The 22596-nt window shown below is 40.3% G+C and overlaps 1 protein-coding gene across 2 annotated transcripts in view; it reads left to right on the top strand.

Moving 5' to 3' along the window:
• The window catches only part of LOC109635178 (rho-related GTP-binding protein RhoA-D), a 59937-nt gene extending 37773 nt beyond the window's left edge, over window positions 1-22164 (top strand). Inside the window, exons 2-6 of one of the 2 annotated variants that reach the window (XM_069526022.1) lie at window positions 4186-4251; window positions 16924-17079; window positions 20064-20184; window positions 21430-21560; window positions 21649-22164. In XM_069526022.1, the coding sequence (XP_069382123.1) occupies window positions 16924-17079; window positions 20064-20184; window positions 21430-21560; window positions 21649-21822 (582 nt within the window). In that variant the 5' untranslated portion in view covers window positions 4186-4251 and the 3' untranslated portion in view covers window positions 21823-22164. Of the gene's footprint in view, window positions 1-4093; window positions 4252-16923; window positions 17080-20063; window positions 20185-21429; window positions 21561-21648 lie in introns of those variants that run through there. The other variant, XM_020096170.2, reaches the window with a different exon arrangement.
• Window positions 22165-22596: the final 432 nt, after the last annotated feature.

A 22596-nucleotide genomic window follows, 5' to 3' on the forward strand; every position in this document is an offset into this window, starting at 1 on the left:
GTTGTTAAAGTGAGAGCACCATTTAACTGAGGATGATGAGGTGTTCTTCCTCCTGATGATGAAGATTATCATGTAGGCTACAGACAGTGTTGAGTGTGCAGGTTGTACTGAGTGTGTGACGTCGCTAGAGGTCGCTCTGTCCCCTGGTGTAGCTACAGGGCAACATGAGGACATCTCGTCTGCCTCCTCTCTCGTGATAAACATCCCCTGGGGACATGATGGTTTTACTGCAGCTTTGAGATTGCCTCTCTTGTTTTAACTAATCTGAAGTGATGAAAAGATGATGAACAGAGATTTAAAACACATTCTGATGTTCACCTGAGGGTGAAGGTTTTGTGTGACCACCACACAGAATCCATACGGTTTAATTAATCAAAAAAAGGTTTAGGTCATTGTATTTTTTACTTCTGCTGCACCTTCAGGCTTCCTAAAGTTAGATATTGTATTCAAAATGAAAAGCTTACATTTCAGAATTTACTTTAAGAATATCTCAGCACTTATAATTTCAGGAATAGAAACTAAAAGCTAATTTAGCTAATTTAGAAAAGCCCATTGTTGATTATTTCACATCTTTATAAAACACAGGATCTGTAGCAAAAAGTTTTCTTGTTGGTTTCACACATTGTTGAGCAGCAACTGATCATTTTTCAGTTTGATTTGACACACTGGGGATACGGCAGCATGAGCTATAAACTGTGTCCATCCTATATGTATTTATTGATTACAACCTCACAACAAAATAAATATATTGAAGTAATGATAAATCTTAACCTCTTTAAACCCAGCAGGACAAGTCTTTGATTAGTCGTCCAAAAAACAAACGACCTGTCACACTGCTCCTGCTGACAAGTAGTCAAACTTGTGTGCATTGTTTTTTCTAATTCATTTGTGCAGTTGAATATATCCATTCAGCAACTCATGAGTTCTGCATGATTTTTTAAATATACTATTACTGATTTTGATTGATTCTTCTCAACTTTTTTTTCTTTCTGAGTTATCAACACTTATACCCTGGAAATGTTATTGGAAGGATAATAGTTATTCTGGACTAGTTGATTCCGCCTGTTGCTTTCCTTGATGTTTATTTCATTTTGAGCTTGTTTTATTTTGCTTCCAGTTTCTAAATCATGCCACAGTTCTTTTTCCCTCCCTCTACCTTTCTTCCTGATGACAACTCCTGCCTGACACTCATCCTTTATTCCATCCAACCACTTACTTTGTACTTTCTAAGTTACTGCAACAAAGTCTGGCTCACTTTTAGCAGCGTGGGTGTTGACGAGTTGTCCCCTGGAGGCTACTTGTACGATCTCTCTGTACTGTGCTGAGCAGATGAAGCTCATTTCAGGACTCATTGTTCTATTGAGTGATTCATGATAACGCTCTCTTGACAGTTTATTGGTAGTCGTCCATTGCAGATTATGGTCTTTAATCAAAACAAATTTAGTAACAGTGTGTTGCTGCTAAATTGTGTTCATTTATCATTGGATTTCTTTTCATTTCGGGACTGTGCTGAGGAGACTGTGTATATTTGACTGGTGTGTGTTAATCCAGTAAGGCTGTAGTGTTGCTAAATGTTGGAAAATACCACTGGGTATGAGCCACTTCCAGAATATGCAGTTGACAAAGTGTCAAACTGCAGGTTTATACAGGGACAGTGATAAAATGATCGAGGTTACAGGGATGTTTTTAAGTCATATGCAGGATTATGTTGTGTCTGTTGTTTTCTCCAGTCAACGTGCACCAGCCTCTCACACTGTCTGCAGTAATAGCATCACATTTTATGGAAGGTGTCACAGCACATTGTTTAATCTGAAACTACATTATGCAGGTTTTTACCATGGAAACAACCAAGTGTTCAAATTACTGCCGGGGATGCAGAGAGGCCAAACACATTCATTTTGTTGTGGAATCTTGTGGGTCCTTTCTCTCAACAAGCACGTCTTTGTTTTGACACATTTTGAACCCCATGAGAAAGAAAACCAACGCATCAGAGTTTTGCACTGCAGTTCAACCAGCCAACTGTCGTTTCTAGAGCGCGTAAATTATTACACGTTTATGGTAAACGTTGTGAAGCAGCTCTGAGGTTTAGAGGAGCTGTTTCTTTCCTCAAAACTTAATATACAGAGCTCAGTTTATTAAACCTGGCGATAAATAAACATGACAGTATATAAACATAATTTATTATGAATAAATTCTCTCCACAGAACAAGAACTAGCATCTTCTGCTATCTTTAATGAGGGATACAAAGCTTTTTTGCCTTAAATTCTGCATGAGACTTATATTGTTGGACTTAGTACTTCTTAGAGTATTGCCACAAATACTATTAAGTACTCTTACTGTGTACTATTTGGGTAATCCTCTGTTAAAATCCTCTCCACAGAACAAGAATGAGGGATAAAGTGCTTTCTTTGTCTTGAGTTCTTCATGAGACTTATACTGTTGGACTTGTTAGAGTACGCGCTGGTTTGACCGCAGTAGATTTGCCTGCTAGGTGTTTTTCTTTGGGTACAACTTTCTGATTTGACATAATAGAAACTGTGTTGTGATGTGATCTGGAGTTCTTACAATAGGCCACTGAGGGTTCTTCACAGAAGCTGCAGCATATTTTTGTGCAGCACTTTAGGGGGAATGAACTTACAACCTCACTGAGGAGACGACGTGTTAGAGACATCAGATCTCTGTTGTGTGATTTCCTGTTGCACTGTGGGAGAGAGGCTCTGGGGTCAAAGTCATTTTCTCTGCACAACAACGACGAAGATAACAAAATATTGATGATAATAATTGTAAGTTCAAACTAAAGCATCAACAAAACCCTGAATAACATTGAAAGATTGTTTGTAAAGTGAAATAAAAACAAACAACCATTAAAACTAAAGGGCAATCCTGTTTATAAATTACGTCATCATTTACCGTCCGTAAGGGGGCGGAGACGTTTCAACGGTTGAATCTTCTCAGCCAATAGCGTGCAGGCGCTGGATTCTCAAAAGGCCAAGACGCTGTGCTGCGTTCACGTGCAGTCGTAAATTCTCCAACCATAACTCCTAGTGAAGTGTGTGGTCGCCAGCTGAGGCTTTTGTGTTTTAATACAGAGTTTCTGCTGTGTTCTCTGACTTCAATTCACTTTCATACTAAATAGAAATGTATCATTTAAAACCTCTTCTATGATTATACTGGCTAAAGTATGTAAGCACGATGGAAAAGCGAATTACAATCTTTTGTAATGTATCTTATTATCAATTACTTTCTAATCTATGAAAATAATTCACAATAATATAATAAAGTAAATTAACACAATGTATGGACCCTTAAACACTCCATAGAGAGTGGATGAGCTTCTCAGTTACTGTAATTAGCGATAGTGACAGTGTTTGCTACAGGTCTGATGGTGCTCATTAAAACTAAAAAGAAAAATGACCTGCTTTTTTATACATCAACCACCTGAATGTAAAGAAAACCATTAATGGCTGATATTTAGTGAAAAGTGTGTTTATTTTTTTTGTCTTTGGTTCAAGTAGTGACTAATCAGATCTATGAATTATTCTCTAAGAAATCCAAAATATTACAAAACGTCCTGTCTTGCAATGTTAAAGAAAGTAAATAATAATACGGTGCTTGGATCTACACCAAAGTGTGATGGGTTCTATCCTGAAACATGCCGCATGCTTTCAGTTTCTTGGTAACCTGTACAGTAGTTTGCAGAATCCTGTTACCTAACAGACAAAAACCTCCTTGACTAGTGACAAAGATCGCAATATCATGTCATCGAGCTAAATATAACAAAAGTTAAATATATAGGCTACCAATACATAAGGAGGTACAGTACACAATTTGTTTCAATGTTCTTCAGAAACCTGAGAAATTTATAATTTATAAAACATATAAAACATTTTGCTGTTTATCAAGTGTTTAAGTTCAGATTTAAAACCACAACCTTCACTCCGGCATCAAAATCAATCTTTTTAGCTTAAAGTAAATAATAATGTGAGATGTATTATGATAATCATCAGTATCAAATGATGTCTTACATTTTTGTCTCGCCCTACAATCACAGCAGGGGACTCGGGAGCACTGGGGACTGGGAGTTTCTGAGGCGCCGTGAACGCAGCAGTCTGGGAGGGTCGTGGTGCTGTGAGCGTCGGTTAGTTCTCACTCTGACTCTCAGCTGCTTCAGGAGCAGGAAACCCGGAGCAGGAAACCCGGAGCAGGAAACACGGAGCAGCTCCAGACCTGAAACATCAGTCCTGTGAAAGGTAAGACCACACTCTCCTTCTCTGCCGCTTCTGTCCGGCTCACATCGGACTGAGCCGATGACGACGCGAGTTTGAGGATTTTAAAGAAAAGTGTTCGGACGCATTTAAATGAGCCCAGACAGCAGCAGCGGCTCTGCGAGTCCAGACCTGTTACTTGTTGTAGAAGTATGAAGTTTGTCCGAGGTTCCTTCAAGATGAACATGAAGGAAAAGATCCTCACACACCAGATTACTCTTTACAACTCTGATCCTGTGACACACACACACACACACACACACACACACACACACACACACACACACCCTGTATCGTATACCTGATTATGTAATTTAATTATAAGGGCAGTTGTGTTCAGGCCTTAGAAATAGTTTCTCGTCTCCTCTTGAAACCTGTTTGTCCAGTGATCAGGAGGGAGCAGTAGATAGTTTCCCTCTGAACATTAATGATTAGAAAGCAACAAAATACCAAAACAATCTAAACAGCTTCTGTGCTGAGGAGTGAGTGAGTTCTTCTCCTGTAGTTTCTGCGGTCAGGAAGTGTGTCCTCCATGTTCTGGACTAAATCAGCGTTAAAACATTGTTTGTTTGACCTGAGGACATTCCTCTGTGTGAGCCACCACACCCTTGTTGTGCTGGGCCCGGCTGCTCGAGCTCAGACCCTCGTTTCTCCCAAAGTGAAACCTGCACAACTTTGTCATGCCTCGCCTCCCAATCTGTGTTTCTATACACACACACATACAGAAAACGGAGAATAACGCATAAAAGATTGTCCCACATCCTCCTGGTTTGTGTGTGTGTGTGTGTGTGTGTGTGTGCATTCTTGCAGGAAAAGTTGTCTTAATTTGTACGAGTGATGGCTGAGTGATAACACAATATAATTCTCATGAATAGCAACATGACAAAAGTTCTGCATGTATCGAACCATTTCTTATGCAAACACAGTGAGGAGGTAAACACATGATTGATTAATATATAAACCTTGATTTGTAAAATGATTAGTGTTGAAGTTTAATCTTAAAATCACAGCCTTCCCTCAGAAGGACAAACCAAGTCTTCAAACTTGAAAGAAATAATGATGTGACATTTGTCGTGATGATTATCGATATCAACTTCTTGTTTTAATAACAAGCATTACAGTGATGCAGCGTTGTCTCACAGCAAGAGGGTTCCCTGGTTCCAATCACGGTCTGTGTTCGCGTGGGTTTTTTACAGGTACTGCGACTTTCTCCCACAGTTCAAAGACAAGCAGATTGGTGCTTTTTGATCGGATACTTAAAAAAATGAGAGAGTGATTGTTTGGTTGTCTCTATAAAGGGTGGATGCATCTTGACAGCATTGCTCAGTGGCACGACCAGGAGAAACTCGGAGTCTCAGCTGTTTTCAGGTAGTGGACAGAAGCGAAAGTGATACCTGGTGTGGCACATGTATGAAAGGGTGGCAGTGGAGAGAAATGCTGTGGAAATCCACAAGACTATGTCAAATTGAAAGTATCTGTGTATCTCTGTTTTTATACAAGTGAATATCGGTTTTGTTTTTTTACCATCAACCTGTCAGAGACTACAGATCTGGCACATTTACATGTTGGACTTTATATAAACAAACTCTTCATGGTGGGTTGGATATATGGATATTCTGAAAAGAAAACAAATAAAAAAACATAATTGGCCAAGTAGAATCTCTCATCAAAAGACTGAATAAGTGACGTTTTTACAGGGTTTCCTGACCAAGTGTTTCATTAACAAGACATCAAACGTGTTAATAATCTAACACACAAATGAAACAATATTGTAGCATTAAAAAATACATTTGAATATAAGGACCACCGTCCAGGCAAAGCATCATCAACTAATTTGATTTTCAGCATTGAAGTCAGATAATTGAGTGAAATATTCCATCTTTTGTCCGAACCAACAGTCTGAAAACTAGTTTCAGTTTACAGATTCTACTCTAAACTCCATGGGTTTTCACTCAGCCAGTAGTTGAATGAATCAATAACTTTATTTATGTCATGGTTTAGTGAGATGAAGACACCAAACGACTACACGTGTGTCAGATGTAGCAAAGCTTTTGTTTAACACAGTCTCTTGTTTAGGCTGTCATCTACTAAACTGATGGTGTGTGGGAGGAGAGGGGTGAGGACCTGTTAAACAATTTCCTGGTGAAACACCGAACGTGACATTTAAGGGACAGGTTCACATTTTTTCAGCTCTATCCTACAGACTACTCACACGGATCTGTACCTTGTAAACGTTATCCACTGCCGCACAAAGAATGTACACAAAATCTTTATGTTATTTTACTGGAACTCTTCTGACCAAAAGGTATTTCACCTACAGTTGGTGCTAAAAGTACCTTTGTGAGTTCAGCTGATTTGTGGCTTGAGCACTCTGAGTCTTAGTGTACTGGATGATGAAATTCTCTCATTATGTTTCCATGGTCAGTGTTTGCTTGCTGAGCTGCATTCGAGGGATTGTAACACAAAGTGGAAGCTAAAGGTGGGTAAAGAGAATAAGCAGTTTAAAGTTTAAGGGACCTCATTGCTGCAGTGATGGGTCTAGTCATTCTAGAGCTTATTAAAAAAACATTTTATATTATGTCTTATAGTTGTCAGTAAAAGCTTAGATGGAAATAAGAAAACAGGATGTGTCAGTATTGATGTTATGACAGCGTATCTTCCATCTCTTGCGTATTAGCTCTTTTATTTTCTTCTGGCTGTATTGAGGTCACCTCGGAGGGCAGCTGAGTAGCTCAGCACAAAAGGCTTCGTGGAAAGCTATTATAGATCAGAAGCTCCATATATGCCACGATCGCCAGAGGCCATTTCCCCTGATGTTGTGCCTCATGTCGTCCCTCTTGACATGCACTCCACCACTCGCCTACGAGTGTTTGACGTTTTGCCGGTTCTTGCCTGAGGAAGTCCTCATGTACAAACCAATGTTCGTGGACAGAAGAGGCATTGTTCGGAAGTTTTTCCATCCTCAGCTCTTTGTCATGTTCTCATCTGCTGGTTCGTGCATTGTTAAGCTATGGGTGTTTATCAGCCGAGGTGTTCAAACACAATGCTCCACAGTATCCTGTCTCAGATTAGTCTTTCCATCAGAGCTTATTTCCAAGGAAGCCAGCGCCGCACCGAAAACTAATGACTGCACTTTCTCTTTACACAGAGCAAAGGAAACTGCTGAGTTTAGCCTCATTACTGTTTTCTTGTCATCTGAGGGAGACTGACAAACACGTCTGCATGGAGAACAGGCTGTGGGGTGTGTCATCCACAGGCAACACGCAGGCTAGAACATCCTCAGAGGAATAAAATTAATCTGTGGGAGAATTTTCTGTGTGAATTTCAGTGCTTGCTGTTTCAGGAAGTCGCTAAAAGGACAAGGGTCTGATTCTATTCATTGTCACGCATGACAGTAAACTGAATATCTTTGGGTTTTATGACTGTTCAAACAAATGATGAATGGACTGTATTTACATAGAGCTTTTCTAGTCCTATCGACCACTCAAGGGCTTTACAGCACCAGTTACATACATTCATTCATACAGAACTACTTTTTTTTTCCCGTCACACACACCGTACTTTCACTGCTGGTACAGCCATCAGGGGCAATGTGTGGTTCAGTATCTTGCTCAAGGACACTTCAACAATCAGACTGCAGGAGCTAGGGATCAAACCATTGGCATTGTGAGTAGTGGATGACCCGCTTTACCCCATACGTCATTTTAAGACGTTGCCATCTTCTGTTTTTAGCAAATTAATGATGTTTTTAAAAACGTTTATTCAAAACGCTTAACATCTTGTAGCTATGAGGGACAGATGGACTGGAGGACGAGAGGAACAGTGTTGGTGTTCTGCTCGGTAACTCCATCCATCTCGCCTCCATGTGTGTGTCAGCCTTGGATTTCATTTGTGCTGTGTATGTGAGTTGGCAAAGAGGAATGCAGCAGCACCCTAAGGATACGCAGCATTAGCTCCCTGATGGTGACGTCACACTGCAACACAGGGAGAGGGAGAGAAGGGAGGGATGAGACGAGGAAGGAGTGAGAAGAACAGACCGGAGGAGGATGGGTTAAAGAGAGAGTTACAAACAGGGGACAGCACATCAGCTGCTTCACCACGGTTAGCTGAGGAGGTGGTGTGTGTGTGTGTGTGTGTGTGTGTGTGTGTGTGTGTGTGTGTGTGTGTGTGTGTGTGTGTGTGTGTGTGTGTGTGTGTGTGTGTGTGTGTGTGTGTGTGTGTGTGTGTACACTTTATAATTTTGTAACAGCAGACTGCGCTAAAGCTGTAATATATTCATAATTTCTAACCATATCCTGACTGGCTCGGTTCCCAAGTCACCCCATGACTAATTCATCCATTCACTTATTTCATACTAATGATCAAAGAGGACACTTGAGTTAAAAAGCTAAAAGTTTCTCCATAATGTTGCTTGTGCTCTAGTTGTGACCACCACACCTCTCTTTCTTTCTCTCCTTCCCTCCATCTGTCCGACTCCTCTATTCGCACTGCAGGCGAAGGCTCGGAGGCGGATGAAGGGATAATTCTGTGCGATATTTCTCTCTTTCGTCCTCTCTCCCTTGCTCTGAGCTGAGCTGTGAACGTTGTGATAAATTGGGCCGGGGTAGTCTCAATGGCTCTGTCCTATTTTGGGCTCCAGCTAGGTTCTCTGACTTTAGCTGCCTCCTTGGCCTGGATCCTGAGCAGCCACTTCTGCTCTCAAGTTTGTTTCAACCTTGCAAGTTTGACCTTGGCTTCAACCTCTCTGCAGAATGTCTCAGTTCACGACTCAGACCAAAGGTTTTGTTTGTAAGGAGAAGTTTTTCTGTTTCTCCATTTCCAGTGTTTGATCCCGTAAATTTATTGTAGAGTTGCTACCTTATTGTCAACAAAACATTAGTCAATGAGCAGAATCAAAGTCCATGTTCCTGACCTGGTATTGCTGTTTGCTTGCGTGACCTGATCACAAGTGGACAGCACTAAGTACAGGTCAATATTTGAGGATGCATGTCAGATCTGATCTGTCAGACCACGTTCAGAGGTGGTCTGGGACACATATGGCCGTATTCTTTTAACTGGGCCACCAGTGAAAGATCACCTACTCTGCTGACGTCCTCTGATCCGCTGCAGTTTCATCATGATTTGAAAGTATTTTTACACATAAAAAGAAGAGGAAGAAAGCCAAGACTGTAATGGATGATATTCCTGTCATTCCTCAACCTCAAACATGGCGTGTTATGTTTTGGAGAATGCCATGTGAAACTACTTTTCTGACTTTTCTTCCACTCACTTCTCAATTGTCTCTAATCCCTTCTCTCATCTATTGGTCTGTGATTGGTCTGAGTTTCCTGGGCCACTAAACCAGAGCCCTTAATGCTAGAAGAGCTACACTGATCAAAATACAGTAGAAACGCTCTGTCAAAATCTAACAACTCTCAGTTATCAGCTATAGGTCAGGATCGGACAGCGTTTGTGTCTGGATCCGGAGATTGGTCCACCTATATGCTCTATCAGCCCTAGACAGCTGTTCATAGGTTGATGTCTGTGCTGGTTGTATCGACACATTATAAATCATTGCTGCTTGTGATGGTGTATACAGACGGCTTGTTATTATGCATCGCTATCCGTTAATATCTTGAATGTATCGCAGTGTTGAAGTAACATTCCTTGTCAGCACAGTATTTTTTTTCTTATGCCCCTCCAAAATTATCTATATTCAAACAACCAGTTGAATAATGGCTTGAACTCATCTCTGGTCGGGGGCAGCCCTGGTTGATTATATATTTAATTTGTTTTTCTCTCTAATGTATAGATCCATAGTGCACACTTAGCACTAAGTAGGCATCCATTAAAATGTAATAAAGAGGTCTGTGTTACAAGTTAAGTACAGCCTGCGCCTCCTTAAATGGTTTCTTTAAAAGAGGAACGTCACTGACAAGGAGGAATACATTTCCTCAAGCCATATACTGCGGCAGCGCCAGGGATCAAGACTACACATTTGCAAATGAGTGAAAACACTGTAGCCTTCTCCTTATCGCTGCTGGAGAGAAGCTCTTCAAGAATCCATTAGCTGCTACGAGCGCAACACACCTGATTGGCTGGCTGAACTGTTAGGACAGTTGTGTTGTGGGTAATGTAGGCACCAGGTTTTTGAGAAGGAAGAAGAGTGTGTGGCAGAGCGGAATGCTAAAGCAGAATGTTTTGTAGGGTTGACCTTTTTATTTTGTCTAAAACCTTTTCAGTTCAATACAGAAAACTAAAATTCAGCAAATCTCAGAAACTCCATGTTGTATTTCTGCTTTAAAAATCACCTTTGATTAATGATTTTAAATGGTGTACAAGTCATTTTCTGCAGTTTGAGCTGTACTGTTTTGAATATTTTTGTGGCAGGAGGGTTTGGTCAGGATTTGGACAGTGGGGGGAGGGATGTTGTGTGTTTAGAGGAAAGGGGTGAGGGGGTTTGAAAGTGGGTGAGACATTCCTCATAGCTTATGTCAGACAGGGTTGTGTGTGAGTATTCAGTGACCCGTTAGTAATCACCATGTGGAATGCATTTTGCTGCTTCGAACAATAAGTGTGTCAATACGAATGCACTGCTGCCACTTGGTTAATATTTGTGATTACACATCACCAGTTATTCAGCAGTTAGTTGATGTTTAACAGGGGCCATCCCAGCAGAGATGCTCGTGTGGTTTGTCAAAGAGAAATGCATTTACCATCATGTCTTTGATGTATGTTTGGTGGGGTTAAAAAATGTGTGTGTGTCAGTCTGTCCTCTCCACTCTCTGTCTCAAGAGTTTTACGTAGAGGACTATGTAGTGAGCTCATCTGCAAAATGAAGAAATATGTTTAGACACGCCATGAGTCATCTTGTCTTCTGTTGATTACATCACTGCTCTCACATAAATGTACCACATCGATGTCAAACAATAAATACATGTATTTTTCTTGATAAAAACTGAGCACATTTTCCAGATTATTAAGTAGAAGATACTTTGTCTGCTACAATGTTCAATGTTGAACTATAACTTCTAGTTTAGCTAATTTCTTTTCTCTTAGCTGTAATGTCGATCTTCAATGTATCTTTTGTTTGTGTTTATTTTACATGCCATCATAAGGCCTTTTAAGTTTTTAATAAAAATTAAATGTGAAATGAAAATTTACTTATATTTGTAATACAGGTTAAATTTTCAGGCTCCTCTGGCGCTCTCTCCTCTAGTCTGTTTGCCGTCTTGAGACGAATGCATTGCATGATCGTATAATGAGCATCAGCTGTACACGGCTTTTCATGATGCATTGTGGGATTCCACTTTAAAGGGTACGAAACATTCAGACAGCACTCTAAAGGTGATGATTCTGTGCTTGGAGGCCTCTATGTGACCCCTGTGTTGGCACCTACATTCAGAAAAATTAGGTAGTTGAAGTATGTCAACATCACTTTAGTTGGTGTTGACTTCAGTTTTCAACAAGTGACTCTCGTGTTGTAATGAATGATGTGACATTGAGGTCATGTTTTGATTTCCTTCTTAAATTCATCTGCATATTGTCCCATAGTGATCCGTGCAGTAGTGGGGCTGCAGCAAAGAGACGAGTTTGATTCTGTCATTGTTGGTGAAGGAGTGTTGGAAATCTTCCCATGCTTTGAACAAAATACTGAAAATACAAATGCAGCTGTTGACTCTCATTTAAGATGTGAGGTTCACCTGCTACTGTCACTTTCAAATAATAAATGGACCCATCAACAAAAACTTTGATCAGCTGATTTTATTTTAAAATGTCAAAGTGCTTATTTATATTATATATTTTATTTAGTGAATCTTGTAGATTCACTGTGTGGTTATCTGTTGTTTTTGATCATTTGAACTCGATTGCATTCAGATTTTTGATTAGTCTGATATCAAAGTAATAACATCACTCCTTCTGTCAAATGAGATCGTCCTGGTCCACGAACTGAGGTAAAAACACAGCGATGTACTATGTTTGAATGCGTCTGGTGCAGATCTGCATGATGTTAACTAATAGTTTTTGGGTTTGTACATATTCATAAAATAAATAGGTCACTATGTGCAGGGTTCTTGTGAATACCTTGAGTTTGCTGATCCATGTGATTAGAGTCACTTGATACAATGGCAAGAGAATGAAGTCTCAATCTTTATCTTATCAACAGAGGTCAGAGTGGTTCTGTGCTATTGTTACCCCCCCACCTCGTCTAATGAACCACACTGGCTAATGTGTTACTACTGACGGTGTGACTCAACCCTTATCAGGGAGAAATGAGGGAGAAGTGAGCATCTGTTCTGCTTGTGCCAGGACTAAGAACTTTGTCCTTTGCTACACACACACACACACACACACACACACACACACACACACACACACACGGACAAACATTATATAAGAAGGATCGTTCATACTGAGACACGTGTGAATGTCAAAGTGCTGCACACTTCCACGATATTTCTCTTCGAGGTCGATGTGTCTGTGTGCACATGGGACGTTGTGGGGACATTCATTCTTAATTTCGACTCTACTCACAGTTGGTTATCTTCGTTTTACTTATTAATGAGTGTATTTGAACTGTTTTTTTCTCTTCAAATTAGTTCTCCCAAACGTCGATAGAAGCCTACTTACCACAACATAAAATCCAGGGCACACTTAATTATTGATTTGCGAATACAACACAAAGAAGAGTGTCACAATACTACAGCATATAACACAACAATGAATGCAGGCACTTTAAAATCATAATTATTTAATTTGTCTATTATATCTCACAATGTCCACCTTATTTTTGGCCACTGCAACAAGGACTCAGCCATAAGCTGCTTTCAGACATGCACTAAACTCTGCAGATCCTTCTTATTTTCTCTGGAGGACGTGCTAGAGGCTCGGGATAATCTGCGGACTCTCCCTGCCTGGTCTCCTAGTATAAAGTCTGTAAGTATTCAGGAGAATCTGATGTGTGATTCACTGCAAGCGAGTGGAGGGGGGGGCACCTGATAATGCTTCTAACATGCGACAGACGCAAAAAAGAAGAAAAAAACTAAAATCAAACGAATAACTTCCGGTGAAAAAGTGTTGTCATACACATAGAAGACTCATGAAGATGTCTAGAGAGTCTGTGTGTTGTCATGAAAATCACGTCATCTCTGCAGCAGAGCCAATATGTTACTTCCTGCCTCTGCCGGCTGCACCCAGCTGCTCCACCTCTAGCCTGACTATTGTGGATTTGTTGCTGTTGCAAACAACCTCGTGGTATAAGCTTAACCTGTGAGTCACCGGTACACATTTAATTTGCATTTTAATGAGTTTATTGTAATATTTGTAATATAACAATATTTTAACATTATCTTAGTTGAAGTTATTTGAAGGCCAAGGGTCAGAGGTTGTATTGACTTACAATAGTCCCATACAATAGTTTAGCCTTAGTATTGTATCTGCTCTCATGAATCCTCACACACACAGTATCTGTCCCTCAGCTGACGTGTTTGTTAGTCGTCTGACTTGAGGAAAAAGAAGAGCAGGGGCTTGTTGTGTTCCTCCTTGTGTTAATAAAATGTATTTGAACTGAACTGAAGGTAGAAACCAAAAGAGGAACAAAAACAACATGGTGAATTCCAGTCGTCTTTCCTGTTATGTTCTTTCTCTTCTCCCTTAGCTGCAAGCCAAGTAGCAAATTTCTCACATATACACTGCCTGGTTCTTTATTCTTACACCTCCAGTTAATGTCCCTTAGGATGTTGATGAGTGAGTTAGAGACACCATAGAGGCGAGCATGCGTCTGTGGACGTGCTTTCCTGAAGATCAAACATTATTAGATAATCTCTCCCTCTGAGATTGTTTAGAAGTCAAATTAGGTTTTAAATCCTTTTATTCAAATTCCTGACATGACTATTTCAGTCACTTTTCATGAGTTCAACTCTGTACATGTTTTCCTGTAGATACTGTTTGAACATGTTTGAACATGTGTTATCTCCATATAAATGATTGTTGTGACTTGTCTCTGTTTAACAGACACATTTTCACTCTGCCTGTGAGTGAGGCTCAACAACTTGTTGAAAGTTGTTATTTTCCTACAAACTCAGTCATAATAATATAATTCATCAGACTGATGAACTGAATATTTGTCGAGGCAAACTCAGGCTGTGTGATTTAAGGATGTATACTTCTGTTGTTTCATATTGTGCTCAGAGTCAGAATCAGAAAGGTGATTGCACCTACAAGAAGGACTGCAGCTGCTTCCTTTACATGCACATGGTTTGGCCATACTTAGGTTACAGTCTGGTCCCTTCAACAAACATCATTCTTTAAACATCCCTCAGCTGATCACTCATCTCCCCCTTTTCTGCAGGGTCACTGTTACATTATGAATGTACCAGAATGATGATGTATTATTAGTTTCAGTAAATATTATAAAACCATATTTTATCAGACTATTGTATCAGTGTTGAAGTGAATAGTGTCATGCCACATTTCAATGCAACACAACATCGCAAGCTGCCTTATTTCTGAAGAAGTCCTTGGTCTTGTCCTTGCACTGACACACACACACACACACACACAAACACAAACACACACACACACACACACACACACACACACACACACACACACACACACACACACACACAGGCACAGGCACATTAATGCAAAGGAAAGGGGCCATTATTCCCACTATGCACCATGTGCTGCCACTGTCACAGTGGGCATCAAGCTGTGAGAGCGATTGTCTTCAATAACCTGCATTATGTCATCATGGTACAAGATCTGCAGGACTACTCCCATTTTTCTGAAGCTTTTTGGGGCTGCGCCATGGCCACCAGTTTGTGTGTGCGTGCGTGCGTGCGTGCGTGCGTGTGTGTGTGTGTGTCTTCCCTCTGGCACTGACAGTGTGATGTATGGAGTAACAGCAGCCTGCTATCACAGAGAACAGGTGGCTCTCAGAGACAAACTCACAGCACACTGGCCTGATTTAATGTGTGGGAGAAAAAGCAAACTGAACAATTGTCTTTTCATGGTTGTGGTGAAAACGGTAGCTGTTGCAGTGAGTGAAGGTAAATCACCAGCAACCGCACACGCTGAAAGAATCAAATGAAGGATCTTAGATCCACATTTCATTCTTTAACGCACAGGGACACCTGGGACGTAGGAGTTATCTCTGTTGTCTTTTTTTTAACAAAGCTGGACAGAGTACTGTGTAATCCATCCTTCAGTCTCTTCCTAAATAAAGCAATTTCAGTCACAATAGACAAATCACCATGAGCCTCAGAGAGTTTATTTAGTTTCTGTGATGATTATACATAAATACTCAAAAATGACTTGATCAGTCACTATAGATTTGTTGACCTTTACTTATGACTTCAAGTATACACTCATACTTTCTCACATTTCTTGATTTTTCGTTTTCTTTTTAGGCCCCTCACTGATCATTACTCAACAGGAAAAGCCATTTCCCTTAATGTCTCCTCAAAACCACTTTAACTGGCTTATTGGCCACTTTTGGCTGCGAAAACACAGACTTTTTTTAAAAGTTGAAATGTTAGCTTATTTTCTTACTGCCTAAGTTTACACATCCAACTAACACCAAGCAACATTAGCCTTCATTTTGATCAGCTCCTGTCCTGTTGGTGAATTCAAATTTAATATCCCCCTGTTTTCACCTGTTTCTGGTGTCCACCACCTGCTGAGGGGAATCAGACTCAGCAACATGCTCCACTTTGTTCACCAGCTAGATGCTGATGTTATCTGTTGATGTTGCTGAGCTGTTACAGTGCAGTTGAGGTGTCAGAGCGTCTTCCTGAAAGCACCTACACTTCCGAGAAGTATGTCATGTGTGGGAATCAAAACCACAACTGTTCATACCATGGGCCCAGAAAGCAAAACTGAGAGATGCTGTGGGGAGCTGCAGAGTCATGTGGTCATTGTTGTTTTTCATGATTCCTTTTATAGGTAGAAATGGTCATGAGCCATTTTAGCCACTTTAAATATAATCCCATGTTTCTGCATATGTGGATGTAATTGAAGATGTTTAGGTCTTTGGGGATAAAAGGCCTGTGTCGGTCCAGATAGTGTGAGATCCGTGGAGGCTGATGGCAGGTGGCCAGGACATTGTCTCATCAACTACTGCCTTCTCTCCATTATCGTCTACTTGTGGGAGATCGTTATCGATCTGTGTGCAGGGCCACACTTATCTGGCAAGCTGCGTTTCACTCTCATATATACAACTTTCAGGAATACAAGCAAAGAGAAAGGAAGACAAATGTGTGTAATACAGAGATCTCAGACAAACCCAGTAAGAGCAGTAGATCACATGACCACATGGGTGTAGAGGTGATATGTTAAGGATTGTTTTTGATGTGATTGTGGGACCGAGGCCACGCGTGTGCAGCAGCATGTTGAGCACTGAGCTCTCCTCCTGTTCCCTTCCCTCCCACTGTGTTTCCAGACTAGCTCGACTGTTTTTCACCTCTCACTCAGGACGTAGCCCAGGAAAGGGAAGAGGGTGCGGCTCAAAAACAGACTGTGACCATCTCTTTTTTTCCCTCCCTCGTTTTCCCTCTTTCTGGTTGCTTTTTCTTTTCTTACCTCCCTCCTCTATTTGAAAAAGACTTAACTGACGATTTGTTCATCCTCATGCACCCAAACACATAAGCTCATCAAACTGTATTCTGTTTGTAGATGGCAGCAATCAGGAAGAAGTTGGTGATAGTTGGGGATGGTGCCTGTGGGAAGACCTGTCTGCTCATCGTCTTCAGCAAGGACCAGTTCCCAGAGGTGTACGTCCCCACTGTGTTTGAGAACTACATCGCTGACATTGAAGTGGATGGAAAGCAGGTATTTGATATTTAAATTTCTACTTGTTTGTTTTGGTGAGATCTGAAGAATCAGCTGTAGTGGTACGTAACTGAATATTTTTACTAAAGCACAGAACACTGTTCTTGAGTGTATTTATTTAAACGTATCACTGATGCTCTTCTATATTTGGTTTACTGTTTTCTCTTCTCCATTTGACAAATGAAGTACTGGTTATTTATACAACATGTAAAAAGCTTAAAAAACATTGTGACCATCCAATAAAAAGAAGCTGTGTCTGTTTGGTGCCTCTCACATTTCAGATGTTTTGAGATTTTAGCAGGTCCACCCTCTAAAATTCTTATTTTATTTAACTATTTGAGGCCTAAACAATTCAAATCATCCAGTAATTCACAAATCAAAGATTATGAAAACAAGTGAGTGTATTAGAACTTTTTTCTTCTTGTTTTCTCACCCATTTATCCTCTATTTTAAATTTTTTGACCTTTTGGAAGAGGTTAGAAGCTTTTTTAGAGAAGATCAAGTTAAAACTATCTCTTTGACCAGCAGTGACATTCTGCTCACACATTGTTGTAATAGTATTAAAAAATAATGTTGTATAATAAAATATCAGATATTTAACTCCAGAATGAGCACTTAAGTTTTCATTCTTTTTTTGTCTGAAGGACTTTTTTTAAATCACTGTATTTGTACTTCTGCTCAGGTAAAGGATCACTTCCTCTACTGATGGGAATTACTCTTCAGAACAGAGAACAGATTTATGTGACGTACTAAAAACGGCTGTTGAAGTATTAAAATGTGACCCTGTTGGCTCTGTTGTATGAAAACCACGTGCCATCAAGACTGATGTGGACAAGTGTTCATTGTTAATAAATCCCTGGGTCAGTTTGCTGTTAATAAAGCAGCAGAGCTCCAGCCAACAACAGGAAAAGGATCCTGTGCTGTGTTGGAACCCCCCTCCTCATACATCATGACTAATGTCCCATTTCCTGTTCCTGTTTCCTGAGCTGCATAATCTGGTATCAGCCAGCTGGGGTTTGGTCTGTTTAATATGGATTTGACTGGGATCCAAACCTCTCAGCTGTGGTGTACCAGTTTTTAATAGTATCACTGGTCAACTCACAACTGACCCTGACGTCATCTATCTTGGATCATATTCAGTTGGAGTTGCAGTGCGGCTGTGCAATATGGCTAAAAATGACATCAATATAAAACTGTTCAAATTACTTGATATTGATAATCATCTCAATAAGTGTCACATTATTAGTTCTAATGTATATTGGCAGATAATGAGAAACACTTGACAAACAGCAAAACATTTGACAAATCTGAGGTCGATCAATGTTTTCTAACTCCTCATTCTGATCAAACAATTCCTAAGCATTATATTTAACTTATATTTCCATTGTTGTAAATACTATTATGATAATTGCATATATTGTTTTAATGCCCAGCCCTTAGTTACAAAGAGAAGTCCACAAAGGCAGCTTAGTGGTAAAAGTACAAACGTTGCTGACTCCTGAGAGACACCTAGTGGTTAAAAAACTGAAAAGCAGCACAGATGAAAACTGAAGTTGGTCATGGTGTTCCCACACAGAAGATGTGGTTCGGCTCACTGCCTCAATATAAGGTGGAAAATGTCCTCCCTGTGTTAGACTGTAAGTCAGAAGGTGCCGTGGTTTGCCCGTCTCGCCAATGTAAGTAGCTCGTCAGCCAACAAGCACAACTTGGCCAGACATGAGAATAGTGAGACGTCAGAAAAGCCCAGAAGAACAGCTAACATACTGGAGTTGCTCTCTGGGGAACGATTAAGACGGTTTATTTTCCCATTTCTCAGCAGCAGCAGGCACAGTTTTCCAGCTGTGATGGTAATGTAGGGAGGGTACTGGAGAATTAAATCAGCAGAACGCAGGAGGATGAGATGGGTCAAGATCACATTTAAAGCCGAGACACCACAATCAATTTGTCGAGATATGTACATTAAAAAAACCTGATACAGGCATTAAAAGGACATTTCTAGGCCACTGTACATAAGATGTCCCTACATGGTGCTTTGTGGTTTCATGGCAGCAACTTGCTGAGCTCCAGCAAATGTGTTTTTTTCTGCTGGGCATTGTTTAATGTGGAGCAGGTCAGGCTCTGTGGGACTGCTAACAGTTTGATTTACAGCCCAACAAAAGCCTGTGGGAGCCGTGTTCACCTCTGAGGACTTACGTTTCAAGCTTGATAGGCAAAACAACAGTTTTAAATCCTCCCTTTCTATTGTCTTTCCAGTTTATCTGCCTCTTGGCAATGGAAATGTTATTTATAAAGCACATTTCATTCGCGGAAAGTAAATGTGCTTGACATTGAGAGAGGAAAAAAAAATATATATATACACAGATGTAAAGGTGTTTGCTATATTAACCATATCCTTTTTTTGTTTTTTTAAAGTGTAAGCACATTACCTTGTTTTGATAATGTGACTGAAATTATTAGAGCTTGACTAATATGGATTTTTCAGAGCTGACACATATAACAGAGTAAAACAATTCTGTTATGGATCAATCTCTTTTCTTTGTCATCAGGCTTTGATAACGACAGCTTTGGAATTATTGCCAAAAATGTTGCAGCTTGATATTTCACAGTTTGACACTTAGTTATAAATAAATACCAATGAAAAGAAAACACCAATACAACCAAACAAAACCTTTCTATGTCAAACATGAACATCTTTTCTCCAATGCAAACATTGGATTGATTATTAACATAAAAGAATGATAGTAATAACAAACCAGAGATTTCGCTACACCATTTCAAACAGACAAACCTTTTTACTGCATCGTTTCTTCTGTAAAACAAAAGTTTTCTATATCGACACACACAAATATATTGATACCAATGTCTCCTTAAGGCTCATTTTGCCTGTTTTTTACCATCCAACTGATAAATGTGTTGTTTCTAGAGATGCTGCTCTGTACTTGCCACCTCTTATATCAGGTGTTCTTTCTCCTCCTCTCTCTCAGGTGGAGTTAGCGTTGTGGGATACAGCAGGTCAGGAAGACTACGACCGACTGAGGCCTCTCTCTTACCCTGACACTGACGTTATCCTCATGTGCTTCTCCATAGACAGCCCTGACAGTTTAGGTAAGACGGGTTACATGTACTGACACATCACAGCTTATTACTGTGCCACAGTGGATAATAAGTTCTTTACTGGAATTAACAACAACAACTCAACTATACTTCATGAGATGTGGAAGCATTTGCAGAACCTGGGATCACGAGTCATGTGTTTAAACGTAATAATGAATACAAATCATCAGTACAGGGCTTTATATGTTAACTCACAGTTAATGAATAAGAGATTTTTTATTCAAGCATTTTAAATAAGTAGCATAAGCTGAGGCTCATGTTTGAATAAATCCACAAAATGCAGTGAGGCAGAGTATCAGAAATCAGATGATGCGTGGTTTGGAAAATCCTCAGATTCTTTCATTAGCGTCGGTACAGAAGTAGTTTTAACTTCGCCAAATCCTTCATTAAATCTTTATATTTTCCACCACGAGGAGAGTGGATCTGTGCAGGAAATCCCCTCTTTAGGTTTTTTCCTTCTTCTAAGTTCTGTTGTTTCAATACAGTTTCCTGTTTTTCAGGGACTTCATGAACGCACTGAACCAATCTGAAAAAACTGCTCATTCAAATGGTGTTTGTTCATGTGTATGATTAAATTATTGGTTTTGTAATTAACCCAGCTGCTGCCGACTGCACAAACATTACAGTGACTTGAGTTTATGCTTCTTGTTCTGGTTTAGTAATTCAAGTCTGTAAATAAGGTAATTTCACACGTCATTGATATCTGTTAACCCTGCTAAGGTGCACTGAATAAAATTATCTTGAATTAAAGAAAAGAATATTTTCAAACCCGTCTAAAGCTGTAGTCATAAAGATTTTTATACTTTACACCGATCAATGCATCTTTAGTAGAGGGTAAGTGTACATGCAGTTGTTTACACAGGAGACGATGGACAGATATCCTGCTGCTCTTCAAGCTCGATTATTCACTGGAATTTTCTGCAGGCTTGGATCTAAGTATTGTTTGCCCTTGAAAACGGAATCAAACCCATGAATAAATGTCTTTGGTTTTCTCCCACAGTGTTTTGTTTTGGGCAGGGCCACAGATGGTATTCCTACGCTATCACAACATAACATCTCTTTCCAGAGAAAACAACTCTGAGTTTTGGCTCGCAGACCTCGTAGGGGTTGGTGACCTCTCGATGTTTATGTCTGTACAGTCACAAGGGAAATGACACAGCTCTCTTCAAACTGTGTCCTTGTAAGGAAGGAATCAACTCTGCAGTGATTCAAGTTGTTTTCTTTTTTTTTATATAGAGAACATTCCTGAGAAATGGACACCTGAGGTGAAACATTTTTGTCCCAACGTCCCGATCATTCTTGTGGGCAACAAGAAAGACCTGAGGAACGATGAACACACACGCAGGGAGCTGGCCAAGATGAAGCAGGTGTGTGTGTTTCTGTTTATATTTGTCTCTGCTAAATGTCCACACACTGAGGTGAATTTAACTCACCGTCTTAACGTTGAACCTCCAGGAGCCGGTAAAATCAGAAGAGGGCAGAGACATGGCCAACCGCATCAGTGCCTTTGGTTACCTGGAGTGCTCCGCCAAGACCAAGGACGGCGTGCGGGAGGTGTTCGAGATGGCCACCAGAGCCGCGCTGCAGGTCCGCAAGCGCAAAAAGAGGGGCGGCTGCCAGCTACTCTGAAAGGGCGGAGTTTGTTGGCCAATCAGCATCTGAGGGAGCTCTCTCCGACACACACAGCAAAGTTAATGAAACCTTAAATCAATGGCTTCCGTGGACTCTACTTAACATCACAGTTATGCCACAGGCAAATATGAGAGACTGACACACCTGTTTAAAAGCAAATCAGCTTTTTCTTTTTTTCTTTTTTAAAAACAACTTCCTCTGCTACTCACACGCTCTCAGTTTTTGTTGTGTTTGTTGTTTCCTTTTCCTCCACCAGCCTGTTTGTGAGGAGGACCTGCCTCCTCCTCCTGTATGTATGAATGTATGTTTGTATTTAAATGTGCATATACTTTACAAATACATCAGCCTCTGTGTTATGATTGTTTACAGAGAACAGTCCTGCAGCTCACATGCTCGCGGCTTGTTCTCTCAGCTCACGGCTGCAAGTAGCAGACAGTTTTAGTTTTGCTTTAATAATGTGGAACCCCCACTTCTCTTGACCCCGCACAAACCACTCCGTCTTCTTGCATACATCAGCTTCGGTCACGATTCTTCATCTGTTTTTCGTACCAATTTCATTTTACACCGTGAAAGTCCTTTTTCACCATGTGCTGTGTCAGCAGAACTCTGTTTTCCCAGCTCTGCACGTATAGGACTAAATTTAAAGCCTGTTCACATCTGCATTAATCTCCAACTGAAGCCTACATAAACTGAGGAAGCAGTGAATATTTATGTAGAGAGGTTGGAAGGCACCTTGGTCTGTCTCTATCTTCCATGGCGACAGCTTCAACT

This window comes from Paralichthys olivaceus, chromosome 6, assembly GCF_024713975.1.
Source record: "Paralichthys olivaceus isolate ysfri-2021 chromosome 6, ASM2471397v2, whole genome shotgun sequence".
In the NCBI taxonomy this organism is placed as follows: Eukaryota; Metazoa; Chordata; class Actinopteri; order Pleuronectiformes; family Paralichthyidae; genus Paralichthys; species Paralichthys olivaceus.